The 22,342-nt window shown below is 32.6% G+C and overlaps 1 protein-coding gene across 3 annotated transcripts in view; it reads right to left on the reverse strand.

Annotated features, from left to right (window-relative positions):
- Positions 1-15,218, reverse strand: part of LOC118197288 (stearoyl-CoA desaturase 5-like) — a 35,570-nt gene extending 20,352 nt beyond the window's left edge. Inside the window, exon 1 of one of the 3 annotated variants that reach the window (XM_035368988.2) lies at positions 15,074-15,218. Coding sequence is in view for 1 of the 3 variants with exons in the window: in XM_085825102.1 (XP_085681228.1) it covers positions 1,833-1,845 (13 nt within the window). In the remaining 2 variants the exon portion in view is untranslated. The other 2 variants (XM_035368809.2, XM_085825102.1) reach the window with 2 other exon arrangements.
- Positions 15,219-22,342: the final 7,124 nt, after the last annotated feature.

Genomic DNA, 22,342 nt, shown 5'->3' on the forward strand with positions numbered 1-22,342 from the left:
CAGGATTAAAAGTTTTAAGTGAAAAAATAGGTATTAACTTAAAAAAAAAATCCATACAAATTTCGGCAAAAAAATCGCTTTTAAATATTTTATTTTCAACGGAAATATAATAGGAAAAATGAGTGCATAATTTCCAGAAAACTAGTTGGGAGGGATACGAGTCAAAAACTAATTTCAAAGTTTGAGCCAAATAAGTAGAGAAACCAGCCTAAATAAGACATGTAAAAACAATCTAGAATGGCAAACTCAGCTTTTAGACATGCAGGGTAAGACAAAATGAATGCGGGTATTCCAAAGCTTTACTACACAAAATATAGTTAATTTATTTATTCAAAAGATACCGTAAACACGTAGAGGTATTACAATCAAGTTTTGAATGTAGTCCTCACAAATGTTCAATATACACAACTTTTGTTACACGGCATGCATAAAGTCTGTATCGATGCTGGGACGATACAGACTTTTACGGACTTTGAAATTAGTCATAGTATAAAATTACAAACTGCTATTCGAAACTCCTGTATATTACGTTTTACAGTGTATATCTTTTGAATGAATAAATTAATTACATTTTGGGTAGTAAAGGTTTTAAATACTGGCATTCATTTAACTTACCCTGAATTAACATTTTATTAATTTTTTTGTATTATTTTACTAATTTATTGCAAACGCTTAAGATTTAAATTATGTAAAATTTAAAGCTAAATGAATATAAGTAAATTCCTGAAAATTTTTAATTATCACCTTTTATTTCTTTGATTACATATATATATTCCTCCATGAAGTTTTCAATCCTTTGTCTCTCAGGACTTGAATTATGTATAGTGTAACACGAAAAACCAGAAGAAAAGTGAAGCTTTGATGGAAAAATAAAATTGCAAGGGCAAATCTATTTAACACCGAGGTAAAATGGCTGTGAGATACCGCTAAGCTGGCAATTATTTTGGCGACTAATTTTTGTCGCTAAATTTGGCGAAAAATCGCCAATCTTGGTGACCATTTGTCCGGTCCTTGTAAATTAGTTTGGTTCATATTCGTTTGGTAATTGATGCTGTTACTGAATAACTATAATTGATCCTTATATAAGCAGAGTTATACATTATGCAGAATTGTAACTTAAGTGAATAAAAGGAAAAAACCCAAAATAAATTCAAAGCAAACTGCACTTAGTAATGGGAAAATTAAGTCCAGTTATTTATACCAGTTCTTAAAAAAAAAGGGGGAGGGATAAGATTTAAATATCTGTAATAATTATCTATAAATTTTTTAATAATTCTAGAAATGCAAAGACAAATTTTTGCACACTAACACGCTATTTCTGCTGCGCACAAATGAAACTGGAAGAAAGTTTTAATGCCGTTTGACAAAAGTATAAAATTTTAAAACTACGCTTCAGGAAATAATGCCAATAAAAGAGTGTCCAACTGAATAACGCCAAAGCACTTTCACAATTTCAAATTTCACTCTTAACATTTATCAATCACATAAATTTCTGGGTTAAGCCATAAAAATCAGTCGGTCCTCAGCTCGCGTTAAGTATTCAGTCTATATATAGCCCCAACTCTTTTTAAGATGGGCTTGGTTACTTTGTTAAGACAGGCTTTGTTCTGATTCAAGAGTGAGTCCAGTGAAGGATCAAAATGAGGATTATCTGGTGGTAAATGCAGGAACTAATGTTTTTGTAAGGTACGAGCTAGCGTGCTTTATCATGTCGCATGTTGCACCTGCAACTTTTTTTTTCTGCAAGCACGATTTCGCTTATTTTTATTTATTTTTTTATCACTACTCATTTTATATTTGTCTCAAACAATTTTACTTAGTGGCATACTTACCCGAAATGTTCATCAGCGACCGAGTAGATAAAACAGATGAATAGAGATAGTTCGACCCAGTTCAGATTTCGTCAAATGGATTGACTGCACTGTTTTCGTTACACGTGACGTGAATTATGAGCTTTAAAAAGGTCCATCACGAAGGCATACTTCTCTTCAGCAGATCGCCCTTTAATAATTTGCGGTATTCCATGAAATAAAGACTGACTAGATGTTTTTGATTATGTCTGAACACATGCCTGAAAGACAAAGTATGGAAGACTTCATGGATGACTTTCAATGAGAAATTGACTTATGTTACATGCAGAAGAAACCCTGGAATTTGAGCCCTGCCGAAACTAACCAGCGTTCATCATAGTCTTATGCCTCGGTCACTGGTGAGAGGACACAAACGAGACCGATCGATACAAGTGTAAGGTGTCCAAGGGAGGATCTAATGGATAAAGTAGGCAGAGGTTAGCCTGGCACTTAAATTTGACAGCGATTATTGCTTATGGCTGCGTTTTCGCTCAAAATAGTTTGTCATTTCATTATTTTTAATTTTTTTTAAAATATGTATATTTCTATTCATTTTTGGTTTTATGAAGCGGCGCTATGTATGAATCGAAACGTTTTGGAACAAAAAGGGCCGATCATCGTACTTACTATAAAGATTTTCTATAAAAATTGTTTCAGCTTTGTTGAATTATCAACAAGGTAAATCACAAAATAGTTACATAAAATTAAATATTCAAGAAAGGAATTTATACATTGCTACTTTAGAAAAAATTAAACAACTTTAAATTAGAATATTTTTCATTAAATACACAGTGTATTTAATTAATTTTAATTAAATACACTGGAAATTAAGAATTTTTCTTTCATAAAAAAGAAAAATAGAAAATTCTTAACTATATGGGAATTTACAGAGGTAGTTTTCTTTTTAGAAAAGCTATAAAAGTAAATACTGTTGAAAATATTTCAGTAGAAAATTTTCGAGTTATTTTAAGTGAATTAAAAAAAATTTAAAACCCTCTACGGACTGATTTAAAAGCTTTATAAAAGCCTGACTTAATGTTACCTGATACATTGCCAGTGGTCACAGACCCACCAGCGGCCGAACGGTAAAGTCGCTGAACACTCGTAGTTCGGTCCGAGATTCAAATCCCGGGAATAGTCTGGCTGCATGGGTGTTTTAGTGATTTCTGCCATGTGTAAGGTGAATACAAGTTAGTTTTCCCTCAGAAAGTCTTCCATGAAGGCATCTCTCCTCTTAGGCAGATATCTTTCGACGCTTTACCGTAATAACGTAAGCCAGTGATCACATGACAACTCACTTTGAATATAAAATTTTGAATAAAATTTGATTCGTCCTTTGATATAAAAGGGCACTTTCCGTTTCGCCGGCGCAAATCTCGCCAAGCAGACTTTATCGGCGACAACACACTGTATACATATAAAAAGTGTTAACAGACGTTAGTTCTAAGAAATTTTTAAGGCATAAACATTTTAATATCGTTTAAAATTTTCTAAAAAGAATAAATTTGTAAATAGACATTAAGAATTTACTATGCTTTCATGGTACTACATCCTGATTCGCCGTTTCATATCATGTGATCTCATCTCACGTAAACTACACTACAAAAATCTAATTCTCTCAGTAATTATCTACATTAATTTCAAGTTAAATCTTAATTTGGATTACAAGTTTAAATGCAAGAATTATTTCAATTCGTACAAATAGCTTACTGAGAAATTATGCGAAACCGCAGTGCTTTACTTCGCTAGTGTATTCTCATTAGAATTGATAAATTTAACCCTTTGCCTTTTCTATATTTTCGCCTTCGGGTGAGCGGTGTGATTGCAACCTAATCGACTTAATTACCGCAAATGGCCTTAGGGAATAAAATTGAACTATCTGGTTAAAATTCTATGTAATTGTATGCCAGCATTGAAAGAAACAATCAATCTGAAAAGAAATGGCTGCCACTTGTTTTGAAAATGAAGAGTAAAAGATTACCAGCGAGGAAATTCCGTTTGGCATCGGTTGTACCATTTTTGGCGACTTTATCGCTTGCGCCGACAAAATGGAAAAGTACCGATAAAAGCTTTCTAGTATTGTAATAGGCCTGGTTCGTTGATGCTCTGTATTGTACATAAAGTTCCTAATTATTTCAATGTTCGTTTATGCATACACAGTTCAGATGCTTCGAAAAGAGTTTTAGTCAAACACAAGCGATATTTTCGGGAAAAAGAGGGATGCCTTCGTGGAGGACGTTTAACAAATCTGGTTCATATTTGTACTGCATAAGGGAAAAAACATTACCACTTCGGTACTTACGGAAAATCCCATCGACCATTTTTGCCTATTAAAGAAAAGACGGCAAACTACGCGATTTTTCGCCCAAAATGGAAAAGTCTTCAAACACGCTGGGTTTGGTGTAACCTTGATTACACGTGTTAGTTATTATTCTTGAGTAAAGACTCCCTTCCACCCCCTCTATCACGCAATTTCGAAAAAAAAAAAAAAAAAAAAAAAAAAAAAAAGATAAAAATTTGAGACCTACCTACTACAGAAGAGCATGCTGTTGAATATTTCCAAAGTTATGGAATCTTAACCGGCCTCAAAATAATGTGTTAATGGACACGAAATGGCGATTTATTTAAAAACTAAGAAGCAATAATGAATAAAAAATAATGGAAATTGTTAATGAAAAAGTAAATATAAATAAATGATAATATAATAAATTTGAAAGAAAAATAAGAATAGAACGTATTTAGTAAATAAGTTTTTTTTAGTTTGGCGCCGTTTCTTGTGATCGACGGGATTTTCCGTAAATACCGATACTTCAAATCCCAACATGGTTATGGTAACTCAGTTTGAATAAGTGATAACTTTTTTCCTATTGGTTAAATTTTACGAATTTTTTTTTCGGTGTTAAAATATATTAGCAAATAATATTATATAGTTAAAATATATTAGCAATAATATATTAGCAATAATATATATTCATTCATGTGAAATATTATTAAAAAAATTATGCAACAAAACTTTCTATATTTAAAGAGAAGGTCAGAAAGAACTGTAAAAGAACATCACCATAGTTGTAATCAGTTTCCCTATTCTATATATATTAATTAAAAAATAAATAAACGTGAATGGGAAATCACTAAAATCATCTACAAATAATTCTAAATTCCCAGGTAAGTAATTTGAATATATCGTGACTAGATAACCTTCAAATTCATGTGAAACAGACAAATCGCTAAGTGGTGTCAAAACATGTTTCACTTAATAAAAGAGAACTGTCAATTATCCTGATAGATCAGATAAGGAAATTCTTAAAATCTAGGGGATATATTTCCTTAATTAAAGACTACAACGAAACAATACTTATGGGACAATATCATTGTTAATTCATCACTGTTCGATAGTTTTTGTTCAATTGCCGTCAATAAATATTTTAATTAGCCTACAGAAAAGTGAAAGGTGGGTTACCTGCAGCAGATCTAGCTTCTAGACAAATATAAAGAGAAGACGTATCTTTTTACATCCGAAAAATCATGCACCGAAATAAATTAACAAGCTTAATTTTACTTGCCCCAGCAAGAGGAGAAAGCAATTTAGTTAACTGAAGTTTCCGATATCTGAAGCTTTATTCTAATTAAAAAAAAAAAAAAAAAAAACAAATGAATGGAAATAAATTAGGTATCTCAAGTCCAAATTAAAAACATGAAAGGTGGAACAAATTAATCGGAAACTATGTATCAGAAAAGAGGATAGGAAAGAAAATTAAATAAGAAACGTAAAACATACAAATTTCAAAGAACTCAGTTTTGTTGAAATGTCAACCAATGTAAAACAAATCAGACGTTCTAAAAAAGAATAACATCTACTGTTGCCATCTGAAAAAAACAACGTCTTTGCTGTTTAATTAAAACTGAAAATGAAAAGTACGGCATTCTCTATGTTGCCTCTCAGAACTTTACGAAGATCTCATGATTGGCTAAACTTTAGGGTACCGGTAGGAGAATCAAAGAGAATATCTGAAGCCAAAGTAAAGAGAAATTTCTTATGTTACATTGTTACGAATATTTATAAATGAGCTGGAATGAGTTAGAACTGTAAAAATAATACACTGTTATAATTTGGAAGAAAAATGAGAGGCAGTCTGAATTTGAGGTAGTCAAATAGGACTAAATAAGACTTTTAATAAAGTAGAGGGATTTAGGGATAGAAAACGACATGACTTGAGAGGTTAACTGCCTAATACGTTGTTAAAAGGGAAGGAATTGAAAAACTATTTTGAAAAGTTTGCAGCAGTTACGTAAAAGTCGGCTACATAAAAGATTAAAAAAGTATTTTTCTTCGTCATGGCTTAGCTTGGTTTACTTAATTATGGCAAAACCCACTCGATGGTTATTTGCCTAGGGACCGAGATGCCTTCTTAGAGGGTTTTCTAAGGAATAATAGACTAGTAAACACGATACACATGGAAAAAAGGTCGCGAAATCACCCATGCAGCCAACCCGTTCGCTTAGAATCGAAACAAGATCAAACTACCAGTGTTCAACAACTTAAGCGCTAGTCCACTGGTGAATCCACGTACAGAAGAAAGGCAACCAGCTTTTCTAAAATCTTTGGATTCTGCGATACGCAATTTCTTCATTTTGAGTAAATATCCGATTTTTTCTTTTTTAAAATTATAACAAATTACGACTTTCAATATAAAACAGGCTTAATTTTTGCAACTTCCGTGTTTTATAACGAGAAAAATGTAAATTCCTGGATAAATTACCAAGTTAAAGATGTATATTACTATTTATAAAAATGATAAATTTCGTTACTACTAACGAAAGAATTGAAAAGTATCCTATGACTGTTTTCTTCTGTTATACGAAACGATAAAAAAATATCTACTTTGTTCATGGTTTGGTGTATGTGATCACGGCAAACCTCGAAAGTTATCTGCCTGAGGGAAGGGGATGCTTTCGTGGAGGACATTCTAAGGAAACCTGGCTCGTGTTCACGTTGCACATGGGTAAAACCACGAAAACATCCATGCAGCCAGCCCGTTGATGGGATTCGTGAACCTCGGATTGAAATACCAGTGTTCAGCGATTGGGGGGGGGGCATTTGTCTAACTTATCGAAAAGAGAAATAAAAGCTCGATTATTCAACACCATATGGAACATAATTTATTGGGCATGAAAATCATATCATTTACGGAAAGACGAAAGATAAATCGCAATTGTAGAACATTTAATTTTACTTCATATAGCTCGATGGAAGTGTATTTTACATAAAAAGCAGTTCCTTGATTTTGCTTTTGTATAGCTTGTATTCATTATATTTTCAGAACTATCTTTATGGTAACATAACATAGTACCAAACGTCATATTGTTCAGACTGCGAGAGAACGATGCCTTTCCTACGAAATAATCTCACTGAACTGTAATTAAAAAATTTGTGTTTTTCAAAAAGTCAAATTTAGTCAGATATATTTAGCAGAATTTATTGCGACAAAACTCGAAGCTTCTATGTTTTGCATTTGCTTCAAAACAAATTTGTAGCAAATTTCTTCGAACAACCAAGCGAGGCCGACTGCAGGACGAATGAACCAAGTGTATCTAGGAAATGACAAAGCGCAAAATTAAAATGTAAATTAAAAGCTAATTTAAAAACGATTAAAAAACATTTAGGAAGTGCAGTTTTAGTATTTCCTTCGCGTATTAGAGAGAGATCTATCGACGTGATTTTGTCACTAGCAATGAAATTAGGAAATGTGCAACTGTTAAAAATTTATAAAAACTAAAGAGAGCAAATTTTTTGTAATATAAATTAAAATATACTATGAAATCCATGCAAACGAATGCAGTGTTAGAATATAAGAAGACTACATCTACATAAGTTAGATTTGGCTTATTTAATTATGGCAAAGCACTCGAGGGCTGTCTGCCTAAGGAGGGAGGACTTTATAACGGAAACTGGCTCGTATACAATTCACACATGGGGAAACCGCGAAAACGCTCATACAGCCAGCTCGTTACCTGAAATTCAAACCCCGGCCAAAGACCAGGGTTAAAAGACTTTACCATTCGGCTGCTGGTAGGCCACATGAATCTCCGCTGGAATAGTGGATGGTGTCAGAGAAAACATTTACTATATTTTGCTCTAGATTGAAGAAGCAGTTTCTTAACATTAAGCCTAAACTAATTATATAACAATGTTATCAATAAAGCCTCCCAGACGGTATAGTGGTTAGGGGAGTATGACTGCGATACCGAAGGGCCCGAGTTCGAATTCCGGAGATGGCATGGATGTAATTGTCTGTCCCTTTATAGGAGGCAAAAGTGGCCCATCTGTTAGGTACCTCCATAATAAAGAGGCCACCAAATCTGGCCGTATGATTGGCCGATGCCGACATAGGCAAGTGCCCGCCATTGGGAAACAAAAATGTTATCAATAAAAAAAGTGATACTTATTTCTCCAGACTTACTGGCGAAATTCCAGCTGATATACTAAAAGATTTTAGAGCTAGCTTTAAATTAATTTTACACCTCCGGCCTGATAATAATTCAAAATTATTTAAAGGCCCAAAAGAATCCAAACTTATTACTAAAAAGCACTTAATAATCTAAATACCTTATTTCTAAAGGTATGCAAATACAACCGATATCAAGTATAAAATATTTTGTCTGCTTTGCAATCACGAGACAGTCGTGAAGGCAGGATGGGTTGAATTGAAAAGGGGGGAGGCTTTGGTGCTTCCGCGTTAACTAATTCCAGCTTTCTTATTTAATGGGCTCACATTTATGTCTTTAACGCACGCACAGATGAGAAATGAAGACCTTCCGACAGCTGGCATTGGACAATTAAAGATGAAAGGCGGAACAGGCTTGAAGTGCATTAAACGCCACAATTTCTGTTTTGATTCCTGTCCCCCCCCCTCAACTAAGAAACTGTGCGGTAAAGGATAAATACTTAAAATAACAGGCATACGTTTACAAATTTTTAAAACATCGATCTTTCACATGTGAACAGGAAATATGCAATAAAATTTAAAATAGTACTTGTTCAACATTCTGGTAAAAATATGAAACTTAAATGGAAATAAACATAGGTGTAATTTGACGAACATAAACAAAAGAAAAAAAATCCCACTTTTTAATAAATTTTCACACTTGATATAAAGTTTTACATCAGTTTGTCAGAGGCGAGTATGAAGAATAATTACAGCTCTTCGAAAGTTTGCCATAATAGAGATTAAATATGTACCTTAGGATAAGAAAATTGTCTCTGTGTTGTCTTTAGAAGTTATTAATTTCGCGTGAAAATATTTACAAAACGAGATAAAATATTAGCTTAAAGTAGGTGTAACCTTTTCCGTATTCGTCGCGCCATTTTCATTATTATTTTGCATATCTGAAAAGTATGCGCGCTACAGAATCACACCAATATATCATCATTGAAAGTAAATGGCGACCAAATGTTCCGACATTCTTTTAAGTCAGCCTTTGAAGCATATTTTTAGCTGTCTGCTCAAATATCGTACATTTTCAAATAGTCTAAACTTATTTTGACACTTACATATTAGAGCAACCACCTTGGCGCCATTTGGCAAATTTTGCAAAAGAAAACGAATGACGACTTTCCATTATAAAATTTACTTTTTTATACACAAACTTATTATTCTAGATATATTTTACGTTTTAACTAGGTATTCATCTAAAAAACAATCAACAAACCTACTTACAAGAGGACTTTTGTTCCTTTTGTTATGGATTACTTTAAGAATAAACTCAAAGCAATTATTCTCTTTAACTAGCTTGCGACAAAAGGCTGTAATTCTGCACTTACGTAATAGCGCAACCACCTTGGGGCAGTTTGGCAATTTTTTGAGAAAAAGAATGACGATTCTGTGGCAAAAAGTTACATATGATGCACATACGTATAATTGCATGCATATTTCAGGTTTTAATTATGTATCTATCATGGCACATCATATATCTAATCAATCAATAAACTTACTTAAGAGCTAGTTTTTATTTCTTTTTTTCTGGTAGAATTTTGTGGCGAGACATTTGTTCCCTATACCGATTTTGCGGCAAACTATTATATTCGTGTAGAAATTATACTACAGTTTCTCTTACAGCAGCAAAATTTAGGTGCGTATATTTTAAAATTAAAGACAAAAAAATATAATATATTTCTTCTGTAAGAACTACTAAAACTTGGATTACAACAAAAAGAGCGCATACGAAAATGGCGATGATACTGAGGTGGTGGTGTATTTAATTATGGCAAAGCACACTAGGGCTATCTGCCTAAGGGGAGGGATGTCTTCGTGGAGGCCGTTTTAAGGGAAATTGGCTTGTATACACGTTACACATGGGGAAAGGCGATGCTACTGAAACAGGGGAATTATTATGTGCATAGTTGCGTGAAGAATTGCTATGTGTATGGTTGTGAGAATTTGACTTCTACTAAGGTGGTTGCACTAACATCGAAATATTACCGCAACTTTTCAATGTACGCAAAGCTCACAAGCATATATTTAAAAATTGAATTCAAGAGAAATTTAACGATTTGTCTATAGAAACCTTTGGAATACGACAAAAAGAACTCGTACGAAAATGGAGAAGCTGTTTGTTAAAACTGAACAACAGTCATGCACGTAATTGCTTGTATGTACAAGATTGTCAGAATTTAACACATTTTCAAACATTAAGGATATCTATTAAGGTGGTTTCAATAATACTTACTCTTCTTTCTATGCCCAACGTACTTGATTAAAATGTTTTAATTATAACATTCTAAATTACATATGTATGCCCAACGATTTCTTAATCACTGTTTTGCATAGTACTACATAAGGGATTTTTTAAATGCTTAAAGCATTTTGTTATAAAAAACATTTTTTTCTGATTAATGTTTGAATTACAGACTTTATAAATAAAGGTGTTCTTGCTGAGAACATTTCATACTTCCATATTAAAGAGACCACCGCACTTTGTTACCAGAAACGGCAAAATTTAATCTCCCATGTATAATGGGAGATCAAATTTTGTCAATGTCGCCAATGACTCATGATCGTTTTAACAAGGAAGTACCAAACTTTCTAGAAATAATTCGCGTAGTATTTCCTCCTTAAAATAGTAATGTGTAGTGGATATCAGAATTACAGCCGCGTTATAAGATCACGCACGCTATTTTGAAAGTTATGGCTCCTGAAATATCGTTAATCTTATAAGAACTGTATATTTAATGCTGAGTTTCAGAAATCACCTTCACTCTTGTCGGTCAACAAATTATGTAAGAAATGTGTAACAAGCGAAAAAGGAATGTATAAAATGTTAAAAATAACGGAGAAACAAGGGGAGAAGAATACACGATAGGAAAATATGTAATAAAGCGAAAAAAATCACATTTCACATCGGATCTTTTGGGTCTTAACTACGGTGAAGCATTCGGAGCTGTTTCAGAAAGGATGCTTTCGAAAAGGACTTTAAAAGATTATTTTAAATTGTTGTTGTTAAAGCAACATCTGTCTACCTTAGGGAAATATAGTATCTTTGGGCGATTTTCTCAGGGAATATGGTTTGTGAACACAAAAAACATGAGGAAAACGCTCAAGCAGCCAGCTCTTTCGCCAAGTAAAACTATCAGTGTTTAGCCAGCTTATTCTCTCGGTTGCTGGTAGTTCGATCAAGGCTAGAATGAAGGTCATACAGGGCCGGATTTACGTATAAGCTACATAAACCATAGCTTAGGGCCCCCACTTTGTTGGGGCCCTAAGCTTTGTGGGTTACAAAAATTAAAATATAGTTATAAATAGTATTAAATCAGACTTATAAAGGGCTCATATCTCAAATAGCAAATCTGGCTCTGAGGTCATTCAATTAATAACTGCTTTCTTTGCATTAATTCGATAATCTAATGTAGACAGTTGTTTAATTTTATTAAATATTCACAATTTCAGCTTCTTTATCTCCTTAATAGTTCTGTTTGGAACATGAATTTTTATAAATGAATTAACTATATCATACTGAAATTTAAGAAGACAATACCATTTAAGAAGGAGGGGTTGAGATTGCCTTATCGAATAAAATTTCGGGCACGTGTTTCCCCACAGGAAATTGTGAAGATTTTATAATGGAAGTTGGGTTTTAATGTCATTATTTAAAAGCTTACTAGAAGATGAAATATAAAACAAATTGAAGAATTCAGAAATTTCTTATTACTTTAAGATTATCAAATTTACATAAAGTTTTTTATAAATCATATTTTTCACAATAGCTTTTTATTTTATATTTATTCTTAGTGACATTTTGACTAAAAATTAATCTCTGAAAAAAAGGTTCAGTCCAGTTTGACTTCCAGTAGTCTTCTTTTACTCAATATCATTTTGTAAAAAGGAGAACAAACACGCTGCATTTCAAGATGTTAACAACATGCCTCTTCATAAGAGAGAAAAATCTACTGAAGATTAGTACCTTTTTGAATACTTTTAATCCTAGGAGAGCGCAGATTTCTTCCATAATACAGTGAATTGGTTACAGATTAAATTACTGAAGTAACAGCAAAGTTTTTGCAAATTTATCTCGTTTAATATAAAATTTGTAATTTAGACTATTATTCTGCCCACAACCAACCCAGATACTGATTTATCTAAGAAGTAATACAAATTTCGTGCAACTAATTTGTCGCTATTCACCGAATTTTGAACGCACAGGAACTCGCTCAATGCAAGACAAATTAGTTCGGCGAAAATGCGACAGATGGCGCAATGACTGTTTAAAAGGACGAAAAGAAAAATGACCTCTTTGCACGACACTTCCTGTAATCATTCACGACAGAATTTTAATCAGCACACGATGCAGATAGAGATTTTAAAAACGAGTTCTTGAGTAAATATTTTGTTTTAAGAATCAGTGTCAACGAAACCGAAAGTATCAACACACATTAGATTTTATACTGATTATCAAAATCAGTAAATTTTAATTAATTTGAACGTACAATCAGGTTACTTAAGTTCTCAATCATATGAAAAATTAGTTCTTTATATAAAGATATTAAATTCAAAATTTTATGACACGCATTAAAATTTGCTTAAATATTTTATTATTCATTACAACACTTTTAAATAGATATTTTCAATACGAGTTAAAAATATTTTCTACTAAAATGCTATTGAACCGATATTATATTGTTAAAATACAAAGTATTCAAGTTAGGAAATAAAGGTCTCAAAATTTCATATAAATGGGCAGCATTAATATTTAATTACCTCTGTTTCAAACGCCAGCATCCGAAAAGCATCCTATTCATTACAACACTTTTAACTAGATATTTTTCAATAAAATATTATTAAACCGATTTTAAATTTGTATTAAATTGCCAAAATTCAAAATATTCAAGTTAGGAAATAGAACTCTCAAAATTTCGTCTAAAATGAGCAGCATTTTTTTAATTATCTCTATATCAAACTTCAGCATCCGAAAAGCATCCTTTCGAAAAGCCGAACCATAATATAACAAAAGTATTTTGAAAATAAATAAAAAAATACCATATTTACAATAAATAATTCAGTATGACTATATTTACAATAAATATATTAAATATGCAAGCAATTGTATTTTTAATAATGTAATACTTATAAGTTTCCCTTTCAATCAGCATTAGTTTTGGATTTTTATAAATTTTAATCTTCGGATTAATAAATAAAATTGGTTTTAGTTAAAAAATGCAAAAAGCATAAATTATTAGACTTCAGAATAACTTCTAACTTGCAATATAGAATACATTTCAATTCAAAATTATCAAAATGACATTCAAAATTATCAAAAGTCCATGCATTTTGGACACAAGTTTGATTACCCCATTTTTAGTGAAAAACATTTCATTAAATCAAGAGTCCAACATTTTAAATATACTGATTTCATTAAAATCAAAAATTTAAATAAAGCTTTCCGATATTGCTATTTCCTGATACATAAATTTTATTCTTGCAATCCTTAGTTTACCAGAGAGGGGGGGGGGGAAGCAAAATTTTAAATTCGGCGACATTTGAAATTGAAACATAATATTTACCTTATTTTGGAAACATACCTTATTTTGAAACATAATATTTACCACTTGGAAAAGGACTAAGAGTCTGCTTTCTAATGAAGTAAAATCATATGCGAGAAAATTTCTAAAATAATTAATGTTTGTTTTGAAATGATTTTTGATTTTGATCGAATATTTCATAAATCTAATTCTCCAAATGTATTACAGTAAAATAAGGCAATTTATATGCAGAGTAAGAAGAGGTAAGAAAATTAAGGTAAACAAGTAAGAAAATTATTACAAACATCAATGCACAAATTCAATTCTTTAAGAGTTCTATTGGAAACCAAATGTCCATTCTCTTTAATATTACATAAAAATTATTACCTTAAATGCTTTGTTACAACATACTCGACAAATACATTACAATATCTCTAAATATGTAAAGCAGTAAACTCAAAATGTTTAAACAAATTAGTGCAAACTATATACTGTCTTATGTTAAATTAAATTTGAATTAAATTGTCTAAAATATTAATTTTTTTTTCAAACATTCAGTTCAAAAACTGCAGGAGAAACTCAGCCAGTTATTTTTTAATGTTAAAAAATATAATATTTTGCAGCTTATCTCATCGTATCTGTAAACTGAACTTTTATTAAAATTATTGACATTTAAAAAATTTTATGTGTAAAGTATTGAAAAAAATAACTGAACGAAATAATTTTAAAGGTATTCAAATTCAAAGTGAATTCATTAACGAAATGAAAAATAGCTTTACAGATATAAACAATTGAAAAAAATAAGGTAAATATTATACTTACGGTAAATTATTCAGTCTCCAATAAAAACAATTTGTTAAGCAAAAAGCAGTTCTTCGTAATGTATTAATTTTTAAATTCTACAATTTCATGCTCAGTCCGCCCAAAATGGATTTACTCATAAGTCTGAGACACCATAATTTTTTTTTTCTCTTATATATAAAACGCATCGGTCAGAGTTCAATCTCGCAATTAACACCGGATCTGTGTAAAAGGGCAGAAAAATCGAAAGACTATTTTATTTTTAATTTTTATCAATATCTCTTAAACGGATTTCGATGCGAGTACAAAGTTCTGTTGTGGATAAATTTAGACCCACGCACTAAACAAAAACTCGAGTTTTGCGAAAGAGAGATAACAGAGTTTAAAACGGGCGGATATGACCACTTACCCCTCAGTACGATGCTATACCGGCATTTCTAAAATAAGAATTCGAAATCCACGCGAGCGGAGAGCAAAGAGTTGGTCACGTGAGTGACGTCACTGGAGCAAAGCTTTTGTATTGGTTGGTGCGACTGTCATAGAACCACATGGCGTGATCACCAGCAGCCACGCGAAAATCGTCTGCTGTGGCGTGATGGTGGATTGCCAACAAAAGCCTAGCATTGCCGGAGATACTATGAGAGGCATTTATTCGTTTATTAATATTTAATACTTTTTTTTAGAAAATAGTGTGTGATTCGATATCATGTGCCTAGTTGTTAGAGATGACCATGATGCAGCATTGCATCAGCGAAATAGCCGGGAATAAAGTTCTATTTTTTTAAAACTTTTACATATGGATGTTTTTGTTTTTATATCCTATTGTGGCTGAGCCGCGCGTGATGTTCACGTGTCTTTCATGAGCTATGCTTTTGACACTCAGATATTAATTTTGCCTACATGATGTTGTTGCTATTTCAAGTTCATGCACATTTTATTTGGAATAAAAAATAGTAATATAAACATTTTTTGTTTCAAGAATTATTTTGGGCAATAAATCACATACACACGTGCACAGAAGTGTACGTGGTGAACATGTCGATGAATACAATAATATTTATTCGTATATCAGATCTGACTTAAAAATAATCTTTCACACGAAGCCCCAGCTTAAGATGAGTTTTATAAAATTATCTCCATTATATGTACTACTATTTTTTAGACAATATTAGTACCCATGCTTTGTTTTATTATTGCTATCACCCTTTGAGGATCTTCTGAATCTAATACAAGTTTGAAAGTATATATTAATGCAGATTTTATCTTTTCTTCAAATATATGCATTCCTCCTTTCTCCAAAAATATCTTGAAAGAGTATGCCATACTAGCTGCTTCATTTTGTAAAATTAGAGCTTTATTAAATTTCATATACAAATATTGTACTTTTTTAACTTCTTATTTTTATTTTTCTGTAGCATTTTGAACTCCCAGAAGAAATTTAACCCAAAATACGTTTCAAATGTATGTTTTCTTTAGATCAGAGTAGGGATTCACAACGGGGCTCGATGAAATTTTGAAGGAGGTCAATGAAGATCAAGGGGTCTGTTGGGGATCGACAGCCAAATATGCATCAGCAATTGATCTGCATATTCAAGATCTTATTGATTCCGAGAAACTTATTAATGAAGTTAATAATTAACGGTTTATTGATGCAAAGCTGTATCATGTAATAAGGAAGAACTCGTACAAAAAATGGATGAGGAAAATACACAGTTATTTAATATAGTTTAAAAACAAATAACGTATTTTAAAATATGTTTAATATTTTTGAGCGAGATGATTTTAGAATTAAATCAAACAATTTTGTGCCAAATATTTAAAAAAAAATGCATCAGTACATCAAGCACAAATATCACATTAATTAAAATCCAACTTTTGTGTAATTTATAATCTGTGATTTTTTCCCCTTGAAGACTTGTTTGCATTTATAAAGTTAATATTAATAATAACAATGCAAGAAATAATAAAACTTCTATCATTATTAAAATTTGTGCGTGTCTTTTGTTTTTGATACCATCTCTTTCGGAACGGCTGCGAGTTGAGGTTCGAAAGAGTACTCCCCGATCTAGAAATTCCTGGGAAGCCATTTCTACTATTTGCATCTTCATAACGACTTTAATCAGCAGAGATATTAATTCTAACTCTGAAAACTCTCACGCGCTGGAGATAAAACTATATTTATTTCGAAAAGTGTTGCCACTGATCGCTTTCAAATCGTAGAGTTTGTTAATAACAAATTAGTAAGTTTTACAAAATGTGAAATAAAATAGCATTGCCAATCATCAGATATATTACTATTATATATAAGATCATATTCTGACGTTGAAGCAAGCACGCGATTGCATGGGTCACTGTATGTCGAAAATGTTTCGTTAATATCAGAATTTTAAACAAATAGCTACTGTTGGCAACATTTTTATTTCGGGTTAGAATAACTGACACGGCATGTTATTGCCACGCTAATTCCTTTATCGAGAAAAAATTGTTATATTACATTAAATTTAAACCAAGACGTCATGAATACACGTATTAACCTGAAGAGTCAAAAAAGTTTTTATTTCCTAGTTTGGCAACAAAAAATTATTTACGAATTGATTGTTGCTTGGAAAGAATAAGATGATTTTATTTATACTGAAACGTTTTTATACATTTTGGTGAAAATGAACTTAACCCCACTGCTTGGCGATTTTCAAAATATTGCCAATTTAGCACGTTTCTGTGGAACGTCTCTGGAATTATACCCCACCCCTTCTCGAGACGCTCCCCAAATGCTAAACAAAATGACATCGAACAAGTATTTAAAAAAAATGGCACAATTCTTTAAGAAAAGATAGCAAAATATTAAAAGTAAGCAACTTTAAAAATTAAAAGAAAACATTTTTCACTTACCCTTTTCAGAAAAAATTTAAAGTCTTTTTGAGGGAATTTTTAAAAATTTATGTCAGGAAGGAAACCCTCCTGAAACCGCCATCTTTAAGAAAATTTACTCTGTTTTATCCGCCAGAAACGGCGGATAAATTTTTATAATTGCCGTTAAAAAGACACGATAACATTCATCACTCAATGAGTTGGTTGTGCCATTTTCGCCACATATATTCAAATCAAAATCTACGTGATTTGTACTGCGACGCAAATGAACTTTTATTCCAGACTAAGTAACCTCTATGGAATTGATGTGCGCATCCGTTTCGGGATCTTGAAGTGCAGACTGCGGTTGACAGTCCCCTCCCCCCCCCGGGATTTGACTCAGGAGAATTTCTGGGAAATATTAGCTAGGATCTGTACTTAGGCAGTCTCAAACACGGGGGTATATAGGAGTCTCAGGACTAGAACCTCCGTTTATTCGGGAGATGGTTCAGGCTTGGCGGGAACCGTACTGGTACTGTCTTGTCTTCCCCTTGGCTGTGGAGTTGTTGTTACATCGTATGATATGTGGCTATCTTTGAGGGTTTGGTTTCATTTGGTCCCTCGTGGGGGACTTGTACTGGTATAGACCACTCTTTTCAATATTGGATGCTCCCGGGGCAAAAATGTCTTCGTTCTTAAACTCTTCATAGCGTTCTTCGGTCCCATGCTTCGTGGAAACCATGGAGGTAGGAAAGGAAGGAGGGGCCAGTCGGAACTAGAAGTGAAGCACTACTTTGAAGCTTGGGTCACCAGATGGGGTGTTCTTTGTTTACATTCAGAAGCTCGCTTGACACGGTTCTGATAGTATTTCGACACACGACAGTTCCATACAAATCGAAAAAGGGACACTTTCGCATGAAAGAAACATTCATAGTGTGATGGATATTAGCAATTTGTATAGTTTAGTGACATTTACGCAAAAATCACATCTTGGTTATTTTTCGATAACTAACAACAGCGTGATTTTGATTATGAATTTGTTTTATAAAATTCTAAGCTGTTGAACTACAAAAATATAGATTTTAAGAAAAATGTTATGCTTAAAGAATGAAAGATACCTTACGGTACATTTAAAATTGTATACGTCTTTCGATACCCTTGATAGAGTATTCGCTACTTTTATTTTATTTTCCAAAAGCCAAAATGTTTTAAATAAAACAAATTTTTTTCACATCCATATATTATTGTTGCATATTATTGCAAAAAGCATGTATCGCCTTTGACGAAATACATAAGTATTCATTAAATTATTTATAAATGTATTTGAAATGAAGAATTTATTCACTTATAAATAACTGTGAAAGTACTGTGAAGAAATCTAATTATTAAATGTATCTAATTTATAATGATTATAAATGTTATCTAAATATATAATAACCTTAATATTGAAATGTAAACATGAATTGAAATCCTGTTGACAAATACGTTATAAAACTATTTAAGCAAGAATTGTTCGTATTGGAAAGCAATCTGTTAAAAGGTATTGTAAAGGAAATGCTATGAGATGCGCACTTAAGAAAGTAATAAAGAGTTTTTGAATATGTATTGTTGAAATGAAAGGTTAAAAAAAATCTGATAAGTATAATTAAAAGAATTATTCCCGTTACAATTTATAATAACTCAGTTATAAGTTTTAAATAATACTTAAAAAAAAAAAAAAAAAAAAAAAAAAAAAAAAAAAAAAAAAACCTTATTTTATTCCCTTTCAGAAATGTTCAGAGAAAGTCAAGTACTATTTAAAGTATTTCGCTAATTCCTAATAATTCTCTAATTTAAAATGAACCGAATAGAGCATTAATTATAAATTGACTTACATTTTTCGATTTAAAAGAAGCCAAAAAATCATGTCATATTTAAGAAAGTATTTTAGGAAGAAGCTCTATAAATAGAAAACAAATAATGCATAATTTTAATATTAATAGTACAATAATCTTTGATCTTAATTTTTGTACCTTAACCGAATCAAATCGAATTACCTTAATTTTTTTTTCTAATGTAATTAACGAAAACTTGTGAAAATATTTCATTCAAATTAAACCCTTCTGAGAAAACTGTCCTGTGAAAAGTATAGCATTTAATTCCGTTCAGAATGAAATGTTGTTTAAAAATATGTTGTTTTCATATACTTAGGACTCTGAAGTGTTGTAGAAAAAGAAAATATATACATTTATATGTATATTTACGACGTAATTACAAAATATTTACATCCGAACGCGTCAAATCCCATTGAACTCAATGGTAAATGACCCAATGTTTTGGTCACCACGTAGGGATCGCCGGTGCTTCAGAGCAGGGTACTGGAGAAACTTGTTTAGGGCAACTCCATCTTACTTCCTACCTCCATGGTGGAAACCCAAGGGGAACTGCGGGGGTCGCGCCCCCTGGATGGTCTCAAAAGTATGGATGCAACTCCCGGAAGGCATAGTACCATGGCGGGGTTCGTCTTTGGTGTTCTGTGATTGATGATAAGATGATGAAAACCTAAAATTTTGATCCATTATATGCCTTTCAGCAGTCTGAAACTATAGTTGATCCCGGCAACACCTATTCAACTATCACTCTCTCCAAAACCACCTTTGATTTATTCTCAGACTCTCTAGAAAGCATCTGTTCTTTCCTCTTTCTATACCATCTATTACCCAATGACCGTCCACAAGCTTTCCTGTTCCATATTTCATTTTTCCGAACTTACTCTCATCCATGGTCTCCTTTACCTTCAATCGGAACACTATCATTTATCCCAGACGTCATACACACTAAAATATTACGTATACTCAAATGGCAATGGTTAAACCAAGAACCTTTCCTTATACTCCTAGAAATATCATCCGCATTCACATTTCCTTGCTTTCACATCGTCATTCAAACCTATCTGTACTTCTCTTTCTCTCACACAAACGCATATTATCACCACACTTTGGACAAGCAAAAAAAAAGTAGCAATCAAAGCAACTTTCATACATCATTCAATCACGGCACATTTCTGTTGCACTTCCAATAAAGTAACAAATGTTGATATACATTCACTCACCTCTCTCAGCATCAAAGATAAATCCACAGCGACTGGTTATCTAACGAAATGCATGTAGAATAATAGCAAAAACACACAGGAGAAAACCATTCGATTGAGAACCGCCACATAAGGACATTCAAATGACAACTGATGATTTGATGCTTTGGCGTTTTTCTTGGCATTCAGCAGGATAATTCGTTCCTGCTCTTACTAGTATCCTCAAAGAATTCCGACTGGGCTTGACATATGATGAAGTCTGAAGATGAGAGTTCTCCATACGAGGTAGAAATAAAGAGGTGATACAAGAAGAAGCCCTTTGTTTCGATGTTTTGAAAGCAATGCATGAGACTGGTCACGTGTTGGTGGCGAGTCCGAAACTTCTAACTTGCCAACTACTGTACAAGGTAAAACATGCAGGATACAAACAGTAAACATTCACTATTTACATTATATACAATAGAGAGTCAGCTCTTAAAGAGCGGAAATAAATGTCAGCGAATTTGCAGCCATCTGGGGAACAGGAGCTACCTAGCCAATCAGCGGCAGTTGCAAAGTCCATAATTAGAAAAGGAAGAAATAGCATTCGCACATGATTACTGGAAGAAATGTCCAAAATACAGAAAGTAACCACTCAAAATGGTTATAAAAATTTGTTCTATACGTTGATAACAACAGAATTATTCCATAAAGCATAAAAAAAACATGAAAATATTTTTCCGCCGAGTCCAGAGGAAGCGACAACTGTATTAACTACTCAAATTAACAAGTAAAAATTTCAATTAAACCGCAACGTTATCTCAGACAGTCAATGAAACAGATAGCGGAGATTACAGATTTCGAGGTCCGAGTGTGTCCCCTAAGCCACCTCATGAAAAATTTTGGGGGGATACCGTTGGTCTGAGATGTTGCGCACCTGTATTAACATAATTACTTTGTCCAATTTACAACCAAATTTTGATTTAGGGTACTAGAGGGACGGAATCTAAAGGCCTTTTGTTTTTCTGTGCAACCCTTAGGCCTGTTTATTGTACTGGCTGAGTACTATTTGTTTGCCTCAGTTCTATGGGCTGACTTTATTTCACTGACCCCAACCCTGTGGGCTGACTTTATTTGACTTTGTTGGCTGACCTCACCTTTTGTATATTGACGTCAATTTGTATTGTCTCTCCTATTATCAGGGTCAATGTTCCTTCTTACCTTCTTCGGGAACATGCAAGGACCTGACTCGGAACAGAGAGCTTACTAAAGCTATGTTCAAAACTGTGGGAAGTAAACAGGATACACAAGAAGGGTATACAAAACCCTTTATTTTTCTCTATTTACAATGACTTCCGTACTTCGGAATACACCGACCCGCTACTTGGGGTCAAAACGTAAAAGTATAAAAATAAAACTAAACTCCAATTTAACTTTAGAATAATAAACGTGGAAGATTGGCCTTATATTAACAGGAAGCGTATGTAGTACAGAGAAGTGTGAACAAACACTACAATACGTTTAAAATTTATCAAGAGGAATAAAACCTCTGGCCTGGAAGGCAACAAGCAACTGCGTAACTTCTAAGGTAAGCGGCCTGCTTCGACTCACAGCTTCCTCTCTCTCGTTTGACAAAAAGCCACAACTTAAATACTTGGAGTTCGCCAGACAAACTTTGCATAAAAACCTTACGGCTTATAATTCTGGCCGGAAGTAGAAAATAAGAAGTGATAGTAAAGATTTAAAATAAAATAAACGTTAGTAAAACTTAAGATCCTTACA

This window comes from Stegodyphus dumicola, chromosome 1 (genome assembly GCF_044657685.1).
Source record: "Stegodyphus dumicola isolate Sdum_Otavi_A_Nest chromosome 1, ASM4465768v1".
Lineage (NCBI taxonomy): Eukaryota > Metazoa > Arthropoda > Arachnida > Araneae > Eresidae > Stegodyphus > Stegodyphus dumicola.